A 20,887-nucleotide genomic window follows, 5' to 3' on the forward strand; every position below is an offset into this window, starting at 1 on the left:
AATCCAAAGTCAGTGACTGTGTCTCTAGAGAAATGGTTGATGAGATTAGTAGGCTATGAGACATAAGTACTATGACTTTGGAATATAATTGTTAGTAAATTAACTTGTAAAATGTTACTCAAAAATGGGTACTATTATTTTCTTTATATGGATTTTCCCACTTAACTCTCTTATATGATGAATTTATTCTCTTAAATTATCTGCTACATATTCAATGTTAGTAATTAAGAAAGATATGTTGTTGTAAAATTCCTTTGCAGATTTGATATAAATAGAAATGCTGAATACAACTGGGTTTTTTTTTGCAAGATTCTACCCTAATTATTTCTCATGGGGATGTAGCAGAAAAATACTATTAACTCCAAGGTGTCAGACACTAGGGCTAGTCTTCTAAACTAAGACTGGAATTGGTCAGTTCAGTGGCTGCATTTCTGTGTGTGGCCACTTGAGGGAGGCTGGAGATAAAATGCCTTTAGTGTGGCTCATCTGGGTGGGATATGTGCCTCTTCTTCCAACAATAGGACAAAATATTTTTGGGCAGCAAGTACGTCAGCTTCCTGGTCTCTTTTGTTATGCTCAGCACATTGCAAGCATCGACAGGAAGCATGGCTTGTTCACAAGCTTAACTCCAAGACTGTGTTCAGGAGCCCTTGGAACTGTGGTCCTTAGACACAGGAACTGGAAGTTTCCATAGAGAAGCCTCATGTTCCTTTGACCAAGTTATCAAAGAGACAACTCGAGAGATGATGGCTTATTGTGCTACTACCCCCATTACACATCCCCTCCACGTGATCACTCTGAGATGTATGATACAGTCCATTGGCAGAGAATCCAAATACTGTGGACTTTGTGACTCCATAATAACTATCTTTCGGGAAGAGGGCTTGCTGGGATTCTTTTCGGGTCTCATTCCTCACTGCCTAGGTGACATCATTTCTCTGTGGTTCTGTAACTCCCTGTCCTACCTCGTGAACACCTATGCACTGGACAGTGGGGTTTCTACCATGAATGAAATGAAAAGTGATTCCCAAGCTGTTACAGCATTCTTTGCCGTATGTTGACCTATCCCTTTATGCTTGTATCTAATCTTATGGCTGTCAGCAACTGCAGGCTTGCTGGTGGATCCCCTCCTTACTCCCCACTGTATACTTCCTGGATAGATTGCTGGTACATGCTGCAAAAACAGGGAAATATGAGCCAAGGAAATAGCTTGTTTTTCTGGAAGGTCTCCTGTGGGAACTCTTATTATTACGACCTGAGAATGTTAATTTGAAGACGTGAGGCAGGGACAGTGACATTTCTATAGTCCCAGATGCACAGAATTATGGGAGAGAATGTTGATTTCTATACAGTGTGGCATGCTTTTTAAATAATCATTTAATCTTGGGAAAATGGAAAAAAATGCCTTTGGTGTTTCTCTACTGCACTGAAAGGAGAAATGAAGAAGGGGTTAAAATATTTCCTTGTTCAGTGTGAAGGCAAGTGGAAGACAGAAGGGGCAAGTCCTGTCAGGTCTCATTGAAGATAGATAAAAGGAAGAAACTGCTCAAGAGCTTTTAAAATGATTTCTGATCCTGCATTCAGCTCTTATTCGTCCCAGAGGTTGTGACTGAATTATAACTCAGTGACAAATGCTTGTTTCTGCTCATAGTATATAGATAGATGATGAGACTGAATGTTTTCTAGTTCTTGGGAATATTATCTAGAAACTTTTAATTTGATTTGCTGATAGGAAATTGTTCCTTAGGCGTTCTTTATTGACTAACGAAATGCTGGTATTTGTCCTTGGCAAACTTCACAGGACTGTGGATAGCATGAAGGAGGCCATTGAAGGAATTTCCTTGGTGATTGCCCACACTCAGTCTCTTGCCCATACTCCTGTCACAAGGCCTAGCAGCAAGGGCTCTTCTATGGAAAACCTTCCACGTGATGCAGAATTGAAGGGAAGTTTCCCTCCTCGAGAAAACCATGTGACTTCTTCCTCAAATGCATACACTTCAGTTGAGAGCCTGGACCAGTACCTGAGCAGGGTCAGTTGCATTTCAATATGTTCCACTGGCTTGCAGTATTTGAATGATTGTTCTTCAGTTTTTGAAATCCTGACTTGTTTGACTGCTTTGTGTTCAGTTAATATTGCTACCATTCAGTGTTCATAATAGAATTGGAGATCTGGGCATTTTTTAAAACTTCAAGCTCTCATGCTGAATCTCTACAGTTATTTTGTTGTTGTTGGTGGTGGTATGTCTTTGTTGTTTACAGTGGTGCTTCCAATATCCTCCATACCTGTGCTCTCCACTCTCAGAATAATTTCAACAGTTGTTCTGGTTTCATTCATAGTTATCAAATAGTATACTTAAGAGCATTTCATATATGTCCCATACCTTCTTCTGTCATGTCCTCACTCCCCACTGCTGTCCCTTCCCCCAAAAGTTCCTCTTGTACATTCCTATTATTCATCTTTAAAGTCTAGATTTACAAGATAGAGAGAACCAGTGACATTTGATTCTCTCAGTCTGGTATATTTGGCTTAACATGATAAGCTCTTCTATTTTCCTGCAAATGATATTTCATTCTTTATAGCTGACTGATTCTCTGTTTTGGCCACATATTGTATTTATGCATGTGCTCCTTGATGAACAGGTACTTGTTTTGATTCTGTGTTTTAACTCTTTTGAAGAGTACTAATATAAGCACAAAGGTACAGTGAGAAAAGATATGTTTTGTGTAACTTGCCTCTATAAGGATATGGAAATTGGCATTTTAACTTTCTGTGGAAGCTGCATCTGAATTGGTTTGGAAATGAACACTGCTGTCTAGACACATCACTGACCATGCTTACTACCTGCATGACTTCACCTCACAGAACCTGATTGTCCTGCACCATCTCAAGCTTACCATCCACTCTTGAACTCATATGCTTACAATGTCAGCAGAGAATTTTATAGACCTGTAAACTTAAAAACTGAACTTTGTTTCATGTTTAAAATTGTGTCATTTGTTGACCTACATTTTTTGTTGTTGTCAGTTGTGGGACTTGATATCTAGGCCTGGGCGTAGTCCCTGAGCTCTTTAGCTCAAGGCTACTGCCATATCCCCGAGTCACAGTGCTACTTCCAGTTTTCTGGTGGTTAATTGGAAATGAACAACTCACGAACTTTAGTGCCCAGGTGGCTTTGAACTGCAATCCTCAGATCTCAGCCTCCTGAGTAAGTAGGATTGCAGGAGTGAGCTATGGCACCCAGCTACAAAATTTCATAATTATAATGTTCTTGACAAGAACAAGTTTTCCTAAATAACATTTATTATTCTCATTCTTTTGGAAGTGATGATATATTTCCATTGAATTTTAAGGAAATAAGTGAATTTTACTATACTCCATTTCCAACTTCCTGTGCCACACTTGTGAGCTCTATTCTTTGTCTTTAAATTCTCAGTCATACCATCACTAGAATGCCTGATGGATAAGTGAGTAATAATAAATAACTTCCATGTTAGGGATGGCGAGCTTAAATTATCAATTTGTTTCTCCTATTCAGATTCTGCGCTTACTGTCCTCCTCTCATCTATAGGTGTCATGTAACCATTTCATCCCACCTTGTGATACAGACCCGGTAAGTCCCCGTGTGTGCACCCCTGGAAATGTGCAAACTGTGACACATGCCAGTCACTGCTGAGTGTGTGAGAGTACATTGATGACAGTTTTGCTATTTATCCACTGTTTGAATATTTCTAGACCAAGATTAAAAATTACAGAAGCAAAATATTTATTGGAACACATAGACAAATATGTCATGTGACCCAGCTGTTTAGCCATTTACATCAGTGAGCCTTGGCTCAGAGCTCTGATGGGACACTCTAGATGTTTGAACACACAGAGAAGTCACACAGGTCTGGGTTAAAAATGAAATTCAGCCACATCTTCCTGTTCAGCTCCTGCCCAAATGGGCTTATAGAAGGAAAAAAATGAAAGATGCCCAAACATGTTTTAATATATAATTCATGATATCCTAGCTGGATAGTGTTTGTTTTGTTTTGTTTCAGAGTTTTTCATCCAAAAAAAAAATGAGGCTCCAGGTATTCATGATACACAGTCATTTACTGGACTCATCTGGCACAAATGAGGAGCACACAAAAGCTTTCTACTTCCCCATTGTTAGGCTTAGCACAAATGTGGAATATTCTCCTTAGCACTTAGCAGAAAGATTACAGAATTATTTTTCAAGGAAATGATGATTGAGTATGAAAAATGAATACATTGACCCAAGCAAGATGTAGGGGAAAATAATTTACATAGTTGGAGGCAAGTAGGTTTTTGCTGATTTTTAATGGTATACAAATCATAGAATGTTTACATAGAATCTAACGGATATCATGTATGCATGATTATGCTGTGTGGAATTTGACTTTTGACTTTGAGTCTTTGATATTCTTTTATTGTTGGGATAATGTGTAGAAGGGTTACAGTTACATTCATCAGTTAGTAGGTGCATTACTTCTCACACATTGATACCCCTTCTTTTGTTTTTGTTTCCATTTCCCTCTCTCCACCCATTCCCAGTCATCTTGTTTTCCCTCTTCCCTTTCCTATTTCAAATAAATAAACATATATATAATATACCAGGCAACGAAGTCAGATACAGTAACAATATGAGATTAACCAAAGGGCAAAAAAGAAAAGAGAAATAGTACATTAAGAACAACAGTCACACAAGATAAAGCTCTTGTTTCCATATCCTAGAGATCCTTTCATTTAGTCTCATCCTATATGACTTTAGGTACCTAGGTTTTACACTATTGTAATCATCTGCTAGGAGAGTCCTAGATGTGTACTAATTATTACAAATGAGGGAAACCATTGAGCCTATAGATTCCTTTGGGTCTGGATTACTTCACTTAATGTGATTGAGTCTTTGATTTTCTTATTCTTTGAAATATCAGATTTCACGAGTCCTGATCTAGGAAGAGTTCAATACTCTTTTAGAATCTCTCTTTCTCTCTCTCTCTCTCTCTCTCTCTCTCTCTCTCTCTCTCTCTCTCTCTCTCTCTCTCTCTCTCTTTCTCTGTCTCCCTCTCTCTCTCTCTCTTTCTCTGTGTGTGTGTGTGTGTGTGTGTCTATCTCACAGACTCATACACACACAGATACACACACACACACACACACACACACAAATGGGTTTAAAGTTCAGAGTTAATTCATCTGTTTTAAATATTTTAAACTACAGTCCTCCTTTGTTCCTGGAAACAAGAAGAATGCCCAAGAGAAGTAAAAGATTGCTGTGATGCCAGAAATCTTTAAGAGAAAAGCAAAGGAATATCACAGAGCCTCATGTAAAATGTGACAAAAAGTAACTGTTTGCCCAAAGGATGCTGTGAAAGGCAAAGAGGAAGGTGTTCATGAGTACCCAGGAATGTCCCAAACTGAGATCTGAATGCCTGGTACAGCACAAGAACCTGGCCAACTTCTAGATACCTGGGAAAAACCAAATTGGCCTTTCACATCAGAATCAGAAATTTCAATGTAGTGAGCCTAGAGTTCCTAAAGGTTTTACAATACGTCTGTTTTGATAGATTCCAATAACACTTTCGTTACGCTCAATAAAGCTTCCATTATCATGCTTGTTACACAACAAAAGACTTTTAATTTCTACTTGTTATTACTGCTCTTACTCCTCAGTAGAAAGATGGTCAGAGGTGGTAGATGAGTTTGGGAATAGGTGGAGAAAAGTGAGATAAGATAATGTTGGGTTATTAATAGAAGAGAGGAACATTGTTTTCATTGGTGGTGGTGGTTGGTGGGGCTTGAACTCTGGGCCTGGCCATGGTTCCTGAGCTCTTTTCTCTCAAGGATAGTTCTCTACTTTGAGTCATAGCACCACTTTCAGTTTTCCCAAGCCCTAAGTTTAAGCACTGGGACTGGCAAAAAAAAAAGTTGGGACTGGCATTATCATTTTTTCCTCTGGAAGCACAGATGATAGTTTAAGTCTATAGTTTTCAAGAATACAATTCTAATTAATCCCAAATAACTACAAAACCAAACAACAACTAAAACTTCAAGCCTATCAAGTTCAGTTAAGTTTTGGGGGGCTTTGGGGGGCTTATTTATTTTTTGGTTGGTCATGGGGCTTGAACTCTGGGCTTGGACCTGGTTTTGTCCCTGAGCTCTTCAGCTCAAGGCTAGCTCTCTACCACAATGCCACTTCCAGTTTTCTGATGGGTTTAATAGGAAGTAAGAATCTCATGGACTTTCCTGCCTGGGCTAGCTTTGAACCTTGATCCTTAGATCTCAGCCTCCTGAGTAGCTATGATTACAGGTGTGAACCGCCAGCATCCAACAAGTTCAGTTTAGTTTATCTTGACTTTTCAGATTTATCTCCTACTCTTTTGAGGAAAGAGTATGGTGAGCAGTTATGATGGGACAGTTGGGTAGATGGACTCAACAGTTCTTGTTCTCTAGTGTGTGGGGGAACTCTGGTTACCAATAATTATACATATCAATACAGATAATAGAAAAAATTGGGGGTTTGTACTGATGGATATGCTATTTATACACTAGGCCACAACTATTTACAACTATGTACCAAATAAAACACTTAACATTGTTGTAAATTGGTGAGTCTATTGGATAAATCCCAGAGTTCGATGATCGTAGCCCAGTGATCACTGATTTCTCAACTGCAGTTGAGGTTGGAGGTGGTGGGAGTCTGGGTTTGTTTCATTTCTGCTTTTAGGAAGCAGCCCTTTGCTGTTTTGAACTGTGATCTTCAGATCACATCCTTCTGAGAAGCCAGAATTACAGGCTTGAGCCACCAGTCCTCAGAATACTGTTTTTGATGCAAACCCCAGAGCCTACAGTTAAACAGATCTAGCTGTGATCATAGCTCAAATCTCCCTGGAAGGCCCAAACATCTATCTCCCTGATGCTTTCTCTCTGGTGATCTCAGCCAGACACTGTGTAGAGTGCATCCCTGTTTCTATCCTGTGAAGAAGAAGACAACAACTTCAGCCTCTGGGAACACACAGGCTCCTTTTTTGAGGCTTCTTCAGTTCCTCTTGTATCCCCATGAGTCAAAACAAAGGAGTGCCATGTACAGAGAAACTTGAAGGTCTTTTATTGAAGACAGTGGGCCTAGAGCTGGCTATTTCCAAAGATTCTCTCAACCAGGAAGGGGAGTTGAGCTGGGTTTTGAAAGTCAGCAAAGCTTAATTGGCAGCGAGGCTAGCTTCTGACCAATTAAGCAGACAACTGGGGCAATGAGGAACCAGCAAGAGGTGTACTTTAACTCCAGGTGGCCAGAGGCCAGGACTGGGTTAGATAGTTCATCCCCCCCTTAGTGGTAACTAATGGAAGCATTGGCTTAGTTTGAAGTCATTCTCAGTTGTTAGGTAAGGTGGTATAATGGCTGAGGAGGTACCCTGGGGTAAAATTTGTCCTGGGTAGTCACAGCTGCTCTTGCCACACAGTTTCCATTCTGTACCACACAGCTCCCGTCCCTGTAGAGGCTGACATCCACACATGGCCATGGGGTTCTTGCAGGCCAGGGTGAGTCGGCTGGCTAAGGTCTAGCAGGGCTGGACTGTCATGAATGGGAGCCTCTGGGTTGTCATCAGGAAGAAGTGGGGCTGGGTTTAGACATCACCTGGGTGCAAACTGGAGCTGAGGCTGGTACTACATGTATAATCATGAATCATCTAAGTCTCTATGGTATAAGGGGTGATCGGTGTCAGCTTTTTTTTTTTTTGGCTGATCCTAGGGCTTAAACTTTGGGCCTGGTTGCTGTCCCTTAACTTCTTTTGCTCAAGGTGAGCACTCTACCACTTGAGCCATAGTACCGCTTCTGGAGTGAGAGTCTCATGGAGTTTCCTTCCCAGGTTGGCTTTGAACTGCAATAATCAGATCTCAGCCTCCTGAGAAGCTAGGATGAGAGGTGTGAGCTACCAGTGCCTAGCTAAGACACATTTCAGGTATAATCACTGCATATTTCTAATACAGATTGGTTTACCCAAGAAAGTAAAGAATAAACTACAGCGCAGCTCCATTAACCTAAGAGTTAAATTTTAATATCAAAGATGTAGCCAGCAATGAGCATGCAGGTAACCATCAAAGACATTGTAAAGATAAGTCTCAAACTGCTCCTCTCAGTGAAGTCCTTTGTTGAGTCACAGCATAAAAGACTACTGGGACCTAACCTAAGAGTGTGCTCTAATTTAGGATGGAAATCCCTTCTGTAGTGGTCATGAGACCTGTAGTCTTCTCATCTAGTTGGTTTTCCATTTCATTGACTGCATCTCCATCATAATTCCTCCAGACAACTGTTCACAATGCTTGTATCTGGAACCCAAGAGGCACTGCAGCTTTCCACCCGAAATACACCAGCTTGTGTCTGTAAAGAAATTTAGCTGTAGAAGGCCAAATAATGGTTAAAAGAACATCAAATCCAGAACCTCATTGGAAACAGAGTCCACTGAAAATACACTAGATATAGTTTCATTATATTATTTTCCTCATTTTCAACAATTTTCTGTTACCAATCATCTTATGCCTGCATCTTTTTTTTTTGTCGGTTGTGGGGCTTGAACTCAGGGCCGAGGTGCTGTGCCTCTTTGTGTTTGAGGATAGTACTCTGCCACTTGAGCTACAGTGCCACTTCCCCTTTTTGAGTGATTAATTGGAGATCAGTATTTCATGGGTATTTTTTCTGTCCAAACTGGCTTTGAACCATGATCCTCAGATCTCAACTTCTTGAGTAGCGAGGATTACAGGTGTGAGCCACTTGCATGGCAGATATGAGGGCAATGATAGAAAATAAAATTTTGCCATTCTCCCCCAAACAACTCCAAAATAGGAAAATTATTTTTATTCATGATTGATAGTACTGCACGTGAAGTTCACTGGGTGAATACAGTGGGAAGGAAATGCCAAAAGTAACCACAGATTGTTTGACTGTTTCCATTTATGTGATTCCAGACATGTCAGAATAGAAAATACTTCATCCAAAAGCAAAAGAGCAGAGCAACATAGGATAAGAGGAGAGGAAATAGAGATAATGGGAGCCAAGAGAACATTCTAGTAATTAATGCTGCATTTCAGAGACATTTTTACATGAAATGAATATCTAAAAGCACTACCGTCAATAAGCACATTTCAGTTTTCTTTCTTTATCCTGTTTCATATGAATATTGTACTTTTTATACAAAAAAAGAAACTAAAGTCATATCATAGTAATGAATTGGGTATATGGTAGTTTAGGATAAGATTTTACAGTTTACTGATCATAAGCTGAATCTATATAATAGTGATATTTCTGATTCCTGACTCCATTTTGAAACCCACTAAAGTGCAAGAGTATCACTCTTTTTATTTGTCTCAAATTTTCTTCCTTTTTTTGCCGGTCTTGGACTTGAGTTGAGGGCCTGGGCACTGTCCTTGAACTTTCTCAAGGCTAGAGCTCTACCACTTGAGCCTCAGCACCACTTTCAGCTTTTTTCTATGTATGTGGTACCGAGGAATTGAACTCAGGTTTTCGTGCATGCTAGGCAAGCACTCAACCACTAGGCCAAACTCCCGGCCCAAATTTTCTTCCTTTTAAGTAGAAAAGAATCAAGTCTCAAAAACTCTGAAATTCAATTGTGTTACAGTACTTGCTCCAACGCATGTGTGAGGATATTTGTGAAAGGCAGTTGAACCTCAAATTATAACACATTCAGAAGCTTGTTTCAAAAATGAAGGGTTGCTGCAGTGGTAACAAGTAATATTAGCAATCTCAAGTCATTTTGTCTGAAGCCAAATCTAAGGAAGACAGAATTGTAAGGAAAAACAGTTCATGGGACTCTTTTCTTCAATACATTATCGTCTTTCTATACATATAGCATGTCAAATTCACCATCATGAACTTTCTGAAATTGACCCATGTTTTAAAAAAATGGTTTAAAAATCATACCTTTCATCCTTTTTCTTTAGTTAAAGTTTTGAACTGAAATGTTATGTGTGACAAGTAGCTGGCCCAACTGATATAAACAACTAAATCATATTAAACTTCTTTGTCAGTATAAAGAGCTACATCATTCTATCATACTTGCCTTGAATTTAGGCATGAGAAAAACTTATCATAGCAATTCAAAAGGAGCGGATCAAAGAAAAGGAAAACTGTAGAAGAAGCAAAGACTTGATGAAAGCAATATTTGTAAAACACTCAGATCTGATAGTCAAGTATTAAAAATGCTCTAAAGGAGATAATGAACAAGGTCTATTATAACAGTCAGAAATAAGACAATCTCACAAATAAGAAATGGCATTGATAGGCTCTCTGCTGTTAAATCTAAAGACTAATGATTCAGTCCACAATTCCTTTTGGATTCTCAAAGGGGTTCATTTGAACATTATAAATCTCTTACTCTATTTTTCTCTTGGTTCTTTTCAGGGAATAGTTAGTTAGAGGTAGCGGAGAGGGAGAGACAGAGAGAGAGAAAGAGAGGAAGAGAGGAGAGAGAGAGGGAGAAAGAGAAGGAGAAAGAGAGGGAGATAGAGAACTTTCCAGTATCCTTCAAGGGCATAAAGTAACCCATCTTGCAGAGAAACACAATGGTTATAACCAATGTGAGAAAGCCTACCCTTCCTCTACCTACCTTAAAATCCCAGGAAAGAATTCACACTGGAGAGAAATCCTAGGAATGTAAACAATATGAAAAAACATTCCCCTTTTCCAGGATCTTTTAATGAGAGGAGCCGATGTGATTATTATGATTTTTTCTGTGATTATTTCTAAGTAGTTGTACAAAGAGGTTTTAAATCTGCCAATGAGTTAATGAGTACTCTGCACCTTGATAATTGTCTCCTTCTTCCCCATCTCCCTCAACTCTATGTATCTCCTCTCATTTTACTAGGTTCCAGTTTCATGGAGGTGCATTGAAGAGTATTATGCTATTAATCAAATCCTTACGAATTTTATTTACTTATTTAATACCTGAGTTGAATTCACTCACAAAATATGACCCCTTTGTAGATGCTTTGGATACAATGCTGCTGTCGCTGTCCCTGAGGCACTCACTGGAGGAGAAACCAGGCACGTGGGCATTAAATGTTACTGCAGAGGTGTTCACAAGGTCCTGTGGGAACGCAGTGCAAAAGAGGGCCTAAGTCACCCCCACCCACATAACGATCATCAGTGACAAAGAACTTTCAGGATCATACACACACACCAGACCTTGAAAACGTGCACTCACTGGCCCCTCATGTCTTGCAATCATAGTTACTCAAGAGCCTGAGATCTGAGGGCTATGGTTCAGACAGCCAGGAGAGGCCATGAGACTCTTATTTTCAGAAAGTGCTGATAGTAGTACATAGCTCAAGTGATAGGTGTAGCTTTGGGCCAAACAAGCTCAAGGATGGAGCTCTAATGCTGAGGTCAAGCCCAAACACATACATATGTAATCTAGAGGACTAGTGCTGCCCCTGTGGGTAATTTACAGGAAGCAGCTCATCATGTCTCCTCTCTCACGGATGACATCCAGTGGTTGGCAGGATCTAGCTAAACCATCAATGCTCAGTCCTCAGTGAGGATGCCTCTAGACCCTAGCAGACTGGCTGGAGGCACTGGCATTGGGGTTGTGCTGTCCCACCCTCTTCCTCTGGCCTCCGCCCCCACACTCTCGGGCATGCCCACTCTGCACAGGGGAAAGTGGGAGAGGAGGCCTTGGGTTCCTTGGCTGGAAATTGCCTTGATCTGCTCTCTGGTTAGTGGATGCGTTTGGGAGCTTTAGGAAGATGCAGTATTTTCTGTCATGCTGCTCCCTTCAGCACAAGGTAGGAACAGCCAGGTTCAGTTACTGGGGGGGGGAGGGAAGGAATCCCACGGCCCATAGCCTTCCATATCACACCCAAGGTGCACAAGCCTGCATGGGTCCCAGGGGGCCATGGTAGCCAGGGTACTGCTCTACTATCTGAGCACACACTTGCTTGCTTTCATTCTTTCCTCCTTGATTTTCTTTCCAATTGTTCTCTTTTTTCTTCCTCTTCTTTCTTCTGGTTAATTAGAGATAAGAGTGTCAGTCAATGGATATTCCTGCCAGGGCTGGGTTTGAACCTCCATCCTCAGATCTTAGCCTCCTGCATAGCTAGGATTACAGATATAAGCCACCAGCTCCCAGCCTGTTCATGTTTTGAAACAGTCAATGCTTTTCCTTCTTATGGTTTTGGGTACAGCATATTCAAACATAAAACAAAAACGATGGTTTGAGGCTCACACATGTAATTCCAGATAGTCAGGATCTGAAGATTGAGGTTCAAAGCCAGCTGGGGGAGAAAAGTCTGAGTTTCAACAGTATGTAACCAGCAAAACATGCCAGAATTGAAGATGTGGCTCAAGAGATAGAGTTCAAAAGCTAAGGAGCAGTGCCCAATTCCTAAGTTCAAGCCTCAACACATACTTGTGTGTGCACGTACACACTCTCACACTAATGCACACTTACACACACACGGAGAGAAAAGTTACATGTTCAGTAGTACAAAATTAATGCTTTCTTTTGCTGTTTCATATCACCCTGTGTTAGTGAGACCTATTGTGAATAAAAGACTGAGGTACATTCCTACCAGAACCTCCTCATCCATCCCTCATTCAGCTGCCAGACTGGTATCTTCCAGGCAGGCTGCTGGTATTTGTCCACTTTCTTCTGGAAATCCCAGGAATCCCATCCCTAGCTGGAGACTTGGCAGATGCCTATACTTCAACAGCCAGCCAGCTACTCTCCCAAATCTCAGGATACAGAGGTTCACTGGGCACTATTCCTGGGTTGGTTTATCATTGTCGAAAAAGAGCAATCTATGCCTAGAGCTGTCCGCATCTCAGGATCTGAGCAATAGCAACTATAAGGATATACAGGAAACAGTTTCTCCTCTTAAAGAAAAATCACTAGCTCTAAGCTACCCAGGACTACACTAACAGTGAGAGGCTGTCTCAAAAGAGCAAAACAAGCCAGAAACCAGAGGTTCATGCCTAGACCTCTGGAACTTTTCATACTCAGACAATAAGAACAAATGTTTTTCCACACTGCTTACATTCATACGGTTTCTCTGGAGTGTATACTTTCGTGTCTTTGAAGATGATAGGGAAGAGCAAATGCTTTCTCACACTGCTTACATTCATAGGGTTTCTTTCCAGTATGAATTTGCTCGTGTTTTCGAAGGAGAGAGGAGAAAGCAAAAGTTTTCCCACACTGCACACATGTGCAGCATTTCTCTGCAGTGTGAATTCTTTCATGTTCTTTAAGGGATCTAGAGGAAGAGCATGTTTTCCCACATTGCTTACATCCATGGGGTTTGGGTTTCCCTCTGGCATGAGACTTTTCACGTTTTCGAAGGTCACTTGAAAAAACAAATGTTTTTCCACACTGCTTGCAACCATGGGGTTTCTCTCCAGTGTGAATTCTTTCATGTCTTTCAAGGTAGCGAGGAAGAATGAATGTTTTCCGCTCAGTGTGAAGTCTTTCATGTCTTCGAAGGTAACAGGAAAATGCAAATGTTTTTCCACATTGCTTACACTCATAGGGTTTCTCTCCAGTGTGAATTCTTTCATGTGCTTTAAGGTAATGAGAGGAAGGGAAGGTTTTTCCCACATTGCTTGCATCCATAGGATTTCTTTCCAGTATGACCTCTTTCATGTCTTCTGAGGGTGCTGCTAGAAACAAATGCTTTCCCACATTGCCTACATTCATAGGGTTTCTCTCCAGTGTGAGTTCTTTCATGTGCTTTAAGATAACTAGAAAAAGGAAAGGTTTTCCCACATTGCTCACATTTATAGGGTTTCTGCATGGGAAGAGTTCTTTTGTGCTCCTGAAGGGTAGTGGAATTAGGGAAGGGTCTTCTACAATGCAGACATTCACATCAGGGTTCAACTTCAGTGTCGATTTCTTCATGTCTGTGAAAAACACAAGAATGGCTACAGGAGTTTTCACATTGCATAGCTGCAAATGGATTTTCCTCATGGTGCATTCTATGGCCAGTTTGATCCTGATGGGATTTCCTGCAGGCTCTCCCACATTCTTTATGAGTGGTGGGGATTTTCTCCCATTCCTGATTCACAAAGGCTGTCTGTCCTGTGTGAGCTCTGAAAGGCACACCCACGGGGGAAGGAGTAAGGATGGTTTCTCCAAACACATGGGTATTAAAGCGTGCTACTCCAGGTAGAGTCTTCTTATTCAAAATGCTTTCTGCTTCCTTTTGGAAGGCTTCTTCACACTGACTGCCCCGTTCATGTTCAGACAGTCTCTCTACAAACTGAGTTCTGTGAAACACACACACACACACACACACACACACACACACACACACACACACACAAACAGAAACTGAGAACTGCTTGCAAACTAGGAAACCATTAGAAAGTGTCTCCTGAGCTTTCATGATGTCCTCCAAATGCTCCCAATATTGGCATATTTTTTTAGATTCCTGAATTTTCTAGTTTTGAAGCTCCATTTGTATACAGTTTAAAAGGAAATTTTTCTAAGATAAAATCAATTTCTATCTGTGTGCATTTGTATAGCAGCTTGGTTTAAAAATTTCCTGCCACTCTGCATAGTATTATCTCTGGTTTGTGCAATTACCTTACTTCCTCCCTGGGATCTTTGCAGTTAACTTCAGTCTTTTCTTTTTCTTTCTTCTTTTCTAAAATGCAAACATAGAAATCAATGATTTTTAACAATATAAAAAATATTAAGAATGCAACTATCATCATGAATAATGTGATCACAGTATATTTATAATCATATATTCACCCACATGTTCAATTTTTCATACCAAATCATGCAGCATCATTCAGGGCAGGAACAGCTCACAGGTGAAGTAAGGCAATATTTAACTATAGAGGCCAGATTTCTAATGATTTCCCCCATTACATGTCGGTAGAGTTTCCTTTGAGAAAGACTTAGTAAAGCCCATTCTTCCAGGGTAAAATTGATGGCCACATCCTCATCCTCAAAGTTCACAGTCTCCTAAAATATTCCACAAAGAATTCCAAAGCAAGAGTTAAAGTCACAGAAATGAGATGAGTCTCGTCTTATTTTTTTTCAAAAAGATACCTTATGTTGTCTATATATCAATTATTAAATACTCACCAGACATCTTTTCTACATGGTACTTCTCACATAGTACTTTGTTACTTTTTCCTCCCCACAAACCCACAATTCTAGCACTCCTTAAACCTGAGAAAGGAAGAAAGAGCTAAACGGGAAAAATATGATGTAACAGAGGAAGAACAAAAGAACTTTGAATTTGTCTAGATGATATTCTACAAAGTGACAGGCAAAATAGATCAAAGGAGGAGACATGAATCCTTACTAGGATAAAACATAAATTCATTCAGGACACAGTAAGAGCAAGTCTACAATCTGAAATCTATCGGGAAACATGTACTGCCTTTCTTTGTATCAGAGACAATAATTAAATTGTCTTGAAACAGGAAAGCTAAAAGTAGAACACTTTCCCCTACATAATGGCAAAGGCCTAAAATATAAAGCATGGAGAGGATGATGTAGCACAACCTGAAGTTCAAGGTCAGCAAGGGCTAAATAATTTGTTTCAGACTCGTGTATTTTTGTCAGGGCTTCAACTCACAGCCAGAACACTGTCATGTAGCTTTTTTCCTCAAGGTGAGTGCTCTACCTCATGAACTACAGCACAGCCTCTAGTCATGTTTTGGTTAAGTGGTGAAAGGAGACCCATAAACTTTCCTACTTAGGCTAGCTTTGAACTCTAGTCCTTAGATTTCCGTCTTTTGAGTAGATAGGATTGCAGGAATGAGCTAATGGACATCTGGCCCAGCTCCAGACTTATGTCCTAACACTTTTGTCGCAAAGTATTGTAGCCAATAAAACCTTGTCTGTAATAATATTATCCAACACATGGAGTAGTTTAATATGTGTAAACTAAGGGAGACAAAAGAAAATTAGATGCAATACAAGTCAAAACAAAGGATTAATATGTTCAGCACACTAATGAATGAAACTATATAAAAATACACAAGGAGGGGGCCAGGAGTTTGGCCTAGTGGTAGAGTGCTTGCCTAGCATGCACAAAGACCTGGGTTCAATTCCTCTCTACCACATACATAGAAAAAAGCCAGAAATGGTGGTGAGGCTCAAGTGGTAGAAGAGCTATAGCCAAGGACAGTGCTCAGGCCCTGAGCTCAAGCCAAGGATTGGCAAAATAATGCACACTTTACTAACTTGATTGGCTAAAATTAAAGATCTGAGACATTGCCATCGGGACATATGCCACGTTTTTTAATTTGGCCAGTCCTGGGGTTTGAACTCAGTGCCTGAGCACTGTCCTTGGACTTTTTCAAGGCTACAGCTGTACCACTTCAGCCACAGCACCACTTCAAGTTTTTTTCTGTTTAGTGATACCAAGGAATTGAACCCCAGACTTTGTGCATGCTAGACAAGCATTCTACCACTAAGCTAAAGTCCAGGCTCTATATGCCATCTTTTTAAAATGTTATTATTGTAAAGGTGATGTACAGGAGACCATGGTTATATCAGTGAAGGACTAAATACATTTCTTTTTGGACAATGTTATCCCTTGCCTTTTCATCCCAATCCACAACTTCTTAGTTCATTTTCCTTACAGTTAAACATACCACTGTTACATTTATTCACTGTTTGCCTGGCCATTTCTGTTTCTCCTTAACCTGGTAAAGACATATATACACAAAGAAAGAAGATGAAAAGAAAACAACAAGAAAGAAAAAGAATCCCCATTTCCACATGCTGGAGTTCATTTAAGATAAGCATTATTTTATATGATCTGATGCACAGAGGCATTGCCCCTTCATGTTCCTCTCCTAAAAATGTCCTCCTTTGGTCTCACTGTGGTAAATGACTGTAGTCCTGTGGCACATGTGACATCTTTATAATATCCAGAAAATGTAATGTGGATTTGTTTCTCTCGCATATATATGTGTCTTGAAAAGTCACCTTATATGGCCCCAACATCAGGACCACCTTAATAAATGAGGAAGCAGGCTGTCTCTAACCTCATACATGTGTGAAACCTACAAAGGCAAAAAAGATCCTAGGATTTCATCTGGAACAACTTCAGCATTTGCTTTTGGAACTTTCAAGGGTCAAAAGTAAAAGAATAGTGTTCAGTGTGTAATCATACAGAGGTACAATTAAAAATAGAAGGCCAGGTGCTACCACCTCATAGCTATAACCAAGCTACCAGGAGGCTGAGATCTGAGGATCACAGTTCCAAGTCAGGCAGGGAAAGAAACTCTGTGAGACTCGATCTCCAATTAATCACCAAAAATGCCTGAAGGGAAGCTATGACTTAAAGAATATCCTTGAGTGGAAAAGCTCAGGTTAAGCTTCACTACTGACAAAATAAAAAACAATTTCTGGAGTATTGTAACCATAGACAGTACACATGACAGGCTATCAGTAACAGTACATCCTAATATTGAGTTTTGAAAATACGCAAAAGTAGACTATGTGGAAAGACAATTTCTCCTGTTCTCTTTGGAAGTCAAGTAGGAGGAGCTACAAGGTCAAATGCAGATGACCAGAGTGCATGTATGCAGCTCACACTTACTGGTGGGAATGGAAGTGGACTTCACATACAGAGTAGCTAATGGAGCATGAATCAGTTTTCTGTACCCCACACCTCTGTTATACTGAAAGGCCCACCACCAGGTTGGATGGGAATCCTGCAGATCCTTTATCAATCAGATAGGCTGGACAGATAGCTAACAGTGGTGCCAACAGGAGGAACAGAAGCACCATGGAAGCAGAGATGTAGATAATAAATGAGCGTTGTATCCCACATAGCAAGTGAACTGGAAAAAACTGCCACAAAACCACAGGAAAGATTAGTGTAGATTCATAAGGTATGAACTCTTGGTCTTCCTTCCATCAAAGCTTTGTTTAGCAGAGGTGAATATTTAAATGGAACAAGAAACCTCATTTCTCGAAAAGGCAGGAAATACAGCCTTGTAGACTTAGTTTTTGGTGAATTATAGGTATTTGGGGAGGACAAGTATGTGTAGAAATTCACATAGTATTTGACTGTGTAGAGTCTAACAATTCAATGCTGATAACAAGGAGCAGAGTACACATACATCCAGAGGGGTCAGCCAAAAAAGTTCAGACACCTGAAGATAGATAGAAGGTGTATAAAGATGTACAGAGAACAAGCACCAAGTTTGTGAGGAACTAGTTTGAAGGTCACAGCAGTACAGCCTTTGTGTGTGCCATTCTGCCCTTTGACAAGTTGGGGGAATGACTGAGACACCATTGAGGAGATGGACTCTTCTTCTAATGAGCAGAGAACTAGAACTCTTAAAAAAATCCTCATCAAACCACCTGTGTATGAAACCCAATTCAAAGGGGTTGTACGCATTTTCTAAAGTACAAGAACAAATAATCAGCAAGTAAGAGCCTCAGCACTAACAATTTACATGACAGCACTGGGAGATACAGGTCTCAAAGGAGTAATGTCCTCAGTGCCTGTCTGGACCTCAGCACCTGCTGAGTCCATGTCCTCGTCATCTGAATGCTTTAGAATATTGAGACAATACCAGTATACCAAACAGAGTATTGGTATCACTATGTCCTTGTGTTTGGTTTTGAAACTAAATTGGAAAGTTCAAGGCTCTGAGTTCATATCTTACCACCGGAGAGAAGTGGCAGAGGGAAAACCTAAGCTGGAGATGTCGCTCAACTGGCAAACCACATGCCTAGCATTCACAAGGCCATGCTTTCAATACCTATCACTGTAGATAAAAAGTATGATTTCTCTGATATTGTCCAAATTAACATTTTGTGTACTTGCAATGTTGAAAATGATGACAATATACTAACAAATATTATCATACTTGAACTTCCTAGCCAAATACCTGGCATATCCATGTACTTGTCCTCTGAGTGTTAAGCCATTCTGGAGTATAACAATACATAGTATACTTGAAAGCCTGTCCATATCTTGCTCAGGGATGCAATTATGTTCAATTTTGAAATGAAACAGAAACAGTAGACAAAGTCAAAGACATTTTCCGTTGTGAGGTCAAGTACTTGCAACCACAATGCTTAGTCAGATGATCACAGTCTGTGTATGCTACTCACAATAAGTCCCAGGGTATGACAGAGATTTTAGATAAGGAAGAGCTATTTGACCTTGCGTCAGTCCCTCATACCCCAGGACTCTGCAGTTTGAAATGCTAAGCATCACTTTGGATGGAGTCCTGCATTCCTCCTGCAGATGCTTTTATCCATCAGAGCAGCAGGACAGACAGCCAACACTAGAGCAAACAAGAAATAGAGAAGACTTAGAAGCAGAAATTTAGATGTTATATCATATTGAACTCCTATTAGCACATGAAATGCAAAATACATAAAGCAACAAAAGCACAATGAACACTGAATTAGGTTAGCTAGGAAAGTAATATGTCTCAATCATGCATAAAAGCTTTGTTTGCAGAGTTTACATTTTAACTTTTGCCAGAAGAAGCTTCATTTTAGCACAAAAGCAGGAAATACCCTTTGCATTTACAGTATGTAAAGTTGGTATTAGGTGAACTATTGCTAACATCAATGAAAAACTAAGTCTATGAATTCACATGGTCCTTGACTGTGTATAGTTTAATCAGTTAGCACAGACGAAAATGAACAGCCGGGCACTGATGGCTCATGACTGCACTCCTACCTACTCAGGAGCCTAAGCTCTGAGGATCACAGTTCAAAGCAGCCCAGGCAAGAAATCTGAGAGACTCTTTTCTCCAGTAAACCATCAGAAAACTTAAAATGATGCTGAGGTTCAAAGCAATAGAGTACTATCCTTGAGCTGATGAACTGAGACAATACTCAGGCCATGAGTTCAAGGCCCATGACTAAAACAAAATAAAAAAAGTCTTCCATCAAAGCCTAGATATCTGCATGTAAATACACATGTGTATAAAGATATGTAGAGACCAAGGAACTATTTTCAAAGTCATAGCAGTGCAGCTGTTGTCTGTACCATCCCTTTCTTTTCCAAGTTAGGTGAATGAATGAGAAACAATGAGCAGACACTTCTCAGCGGAAGAGGTAAGAATGACAAAGAAACAGAGGATGTGCAATCCACCATCCCTAGCCATAAGAAAATGCAAATCAAAATGGCTCTGAGATTCCATCTTATTCCAGTTACATTGCCCAACATTAGGAGTTAGAACAACAAATGATGTGGGGATTTGAGGTAAAAGGGATCCTATTTCACTGTAAACTAATACAACCACTTTGGATAGCAGTCTAGAGGTTCCTCAAAACTGTGAACTAGCCATAACATTCCAGGACATCTATACAGACAAACACAAGCCAGAACACTGTAAATACAGTTGTGCCTCTATGTTCATTTCTGTAATATTCAAAATAGCCCAGTCTTGGGAACAGTCCAGGTGTCCTACAATGGTGAGTGGATCCAAATAATGTACCATACTGATACACAATGTAGTTTTACACTGCCATTAAAAATTATGTAATTTGGGGTCAGGGGTTTGGCCTAGTGGTAGAATGCTTGCCCAGGATGCACAAAGACCTGGGTTCAATTTCTTGGTACTACATACATACAAAAGCGGGAAGTGGTGCTGTGGCTCAAGTGGTAGAGCACTATCTTTGAGGAAAAAACCAAAGGACAATGCTCAGGCCCTGAGTTCAAACCCAGGACTGACCAAAAAATAAAATAAAATAATGTAATTTAGGAGCCTGGAGTGTGGCCTAGTGGTAAAGTGTTCACCTACCATGTAAGAAGCCCTGAGTTCAATTCCTTAGTACCTTATATAGACAAAAGCTGGAAGTGGTACTGTGGCTCTAATGGTAGAGTTCTAGCCTCAGAAATCACAGCCCAGGCTCTGAACTAAAGCTCCAG

The 20,887-nt window shown here is 40.2% G+C and overlaps 1 protein-coding gene, 1 long non-coding RNA gene and 1 pseudogene across 8 annotated transcripts in view; 2 read left to right on the forward strand and 1 right to left on the reverse strand.

The window, feature by feature from the left end:
- The window catches only part of LOC150039423 (uncharacterized), a 242,842-nt gene extending 223,750 nt beyond the window's left edge, over positions 1 to 19,092 (reverse strand). The window contains exon 1 of the long non-coding RNA XR_016534432.1: positions 18,885 to 19,092. This is a non-coding gene — a long non-coding RNA (uncharacterized LOC150039423). The remainder of the gene's footprint in view (positions 1 to 18,884) is intronic.
- Positions 1 to 20,887, forward strand: part of LOC150039413 (uncharacterized) — a 510,688-nt gene that overhangs the window by 466,158 nt on the left and 23,643 nt on the right. For all 7 annotated transcript variants that reach the window (XM_090327882.1, XM_090327885.1, XM_090327886.1 and 4 more), the window contains one exon: positions 1,802 to 2,030. In XM_090327882.1, the coding sequence (XP_090184008.1) occupies positions 1,802 to 2,030 (229 nt within the window). The remainder of the gene's footprint in view (positions 1 to 1,801; positions 2,031 to 20,887) is intronic.
- LOC150039432 (mitochondrial carrier homolog 2 pseudogene) lies at positions 633 to 1,273 on the forward strand (annotated as a pseudogene).

The sequence above is a fragment of the Megascapheus bottae genome, unplaced genomic scaffold (genome assembly GCF_031878675.1).
Source record: "Megascapheus bottae isolate mThoBot1 unplaced genomic scaffold, mThoBot2.hap1 HAP1_SCAFFOLD_40, whole genome shotgun sequence".
Classification (NCBI taxonomy): domain Eukaryota; kingdom Metazoa; phylum Chordata; class Mammalia; order Rodentia; family Geomyidae; genus Megascapheus; species Megascapheus bottae.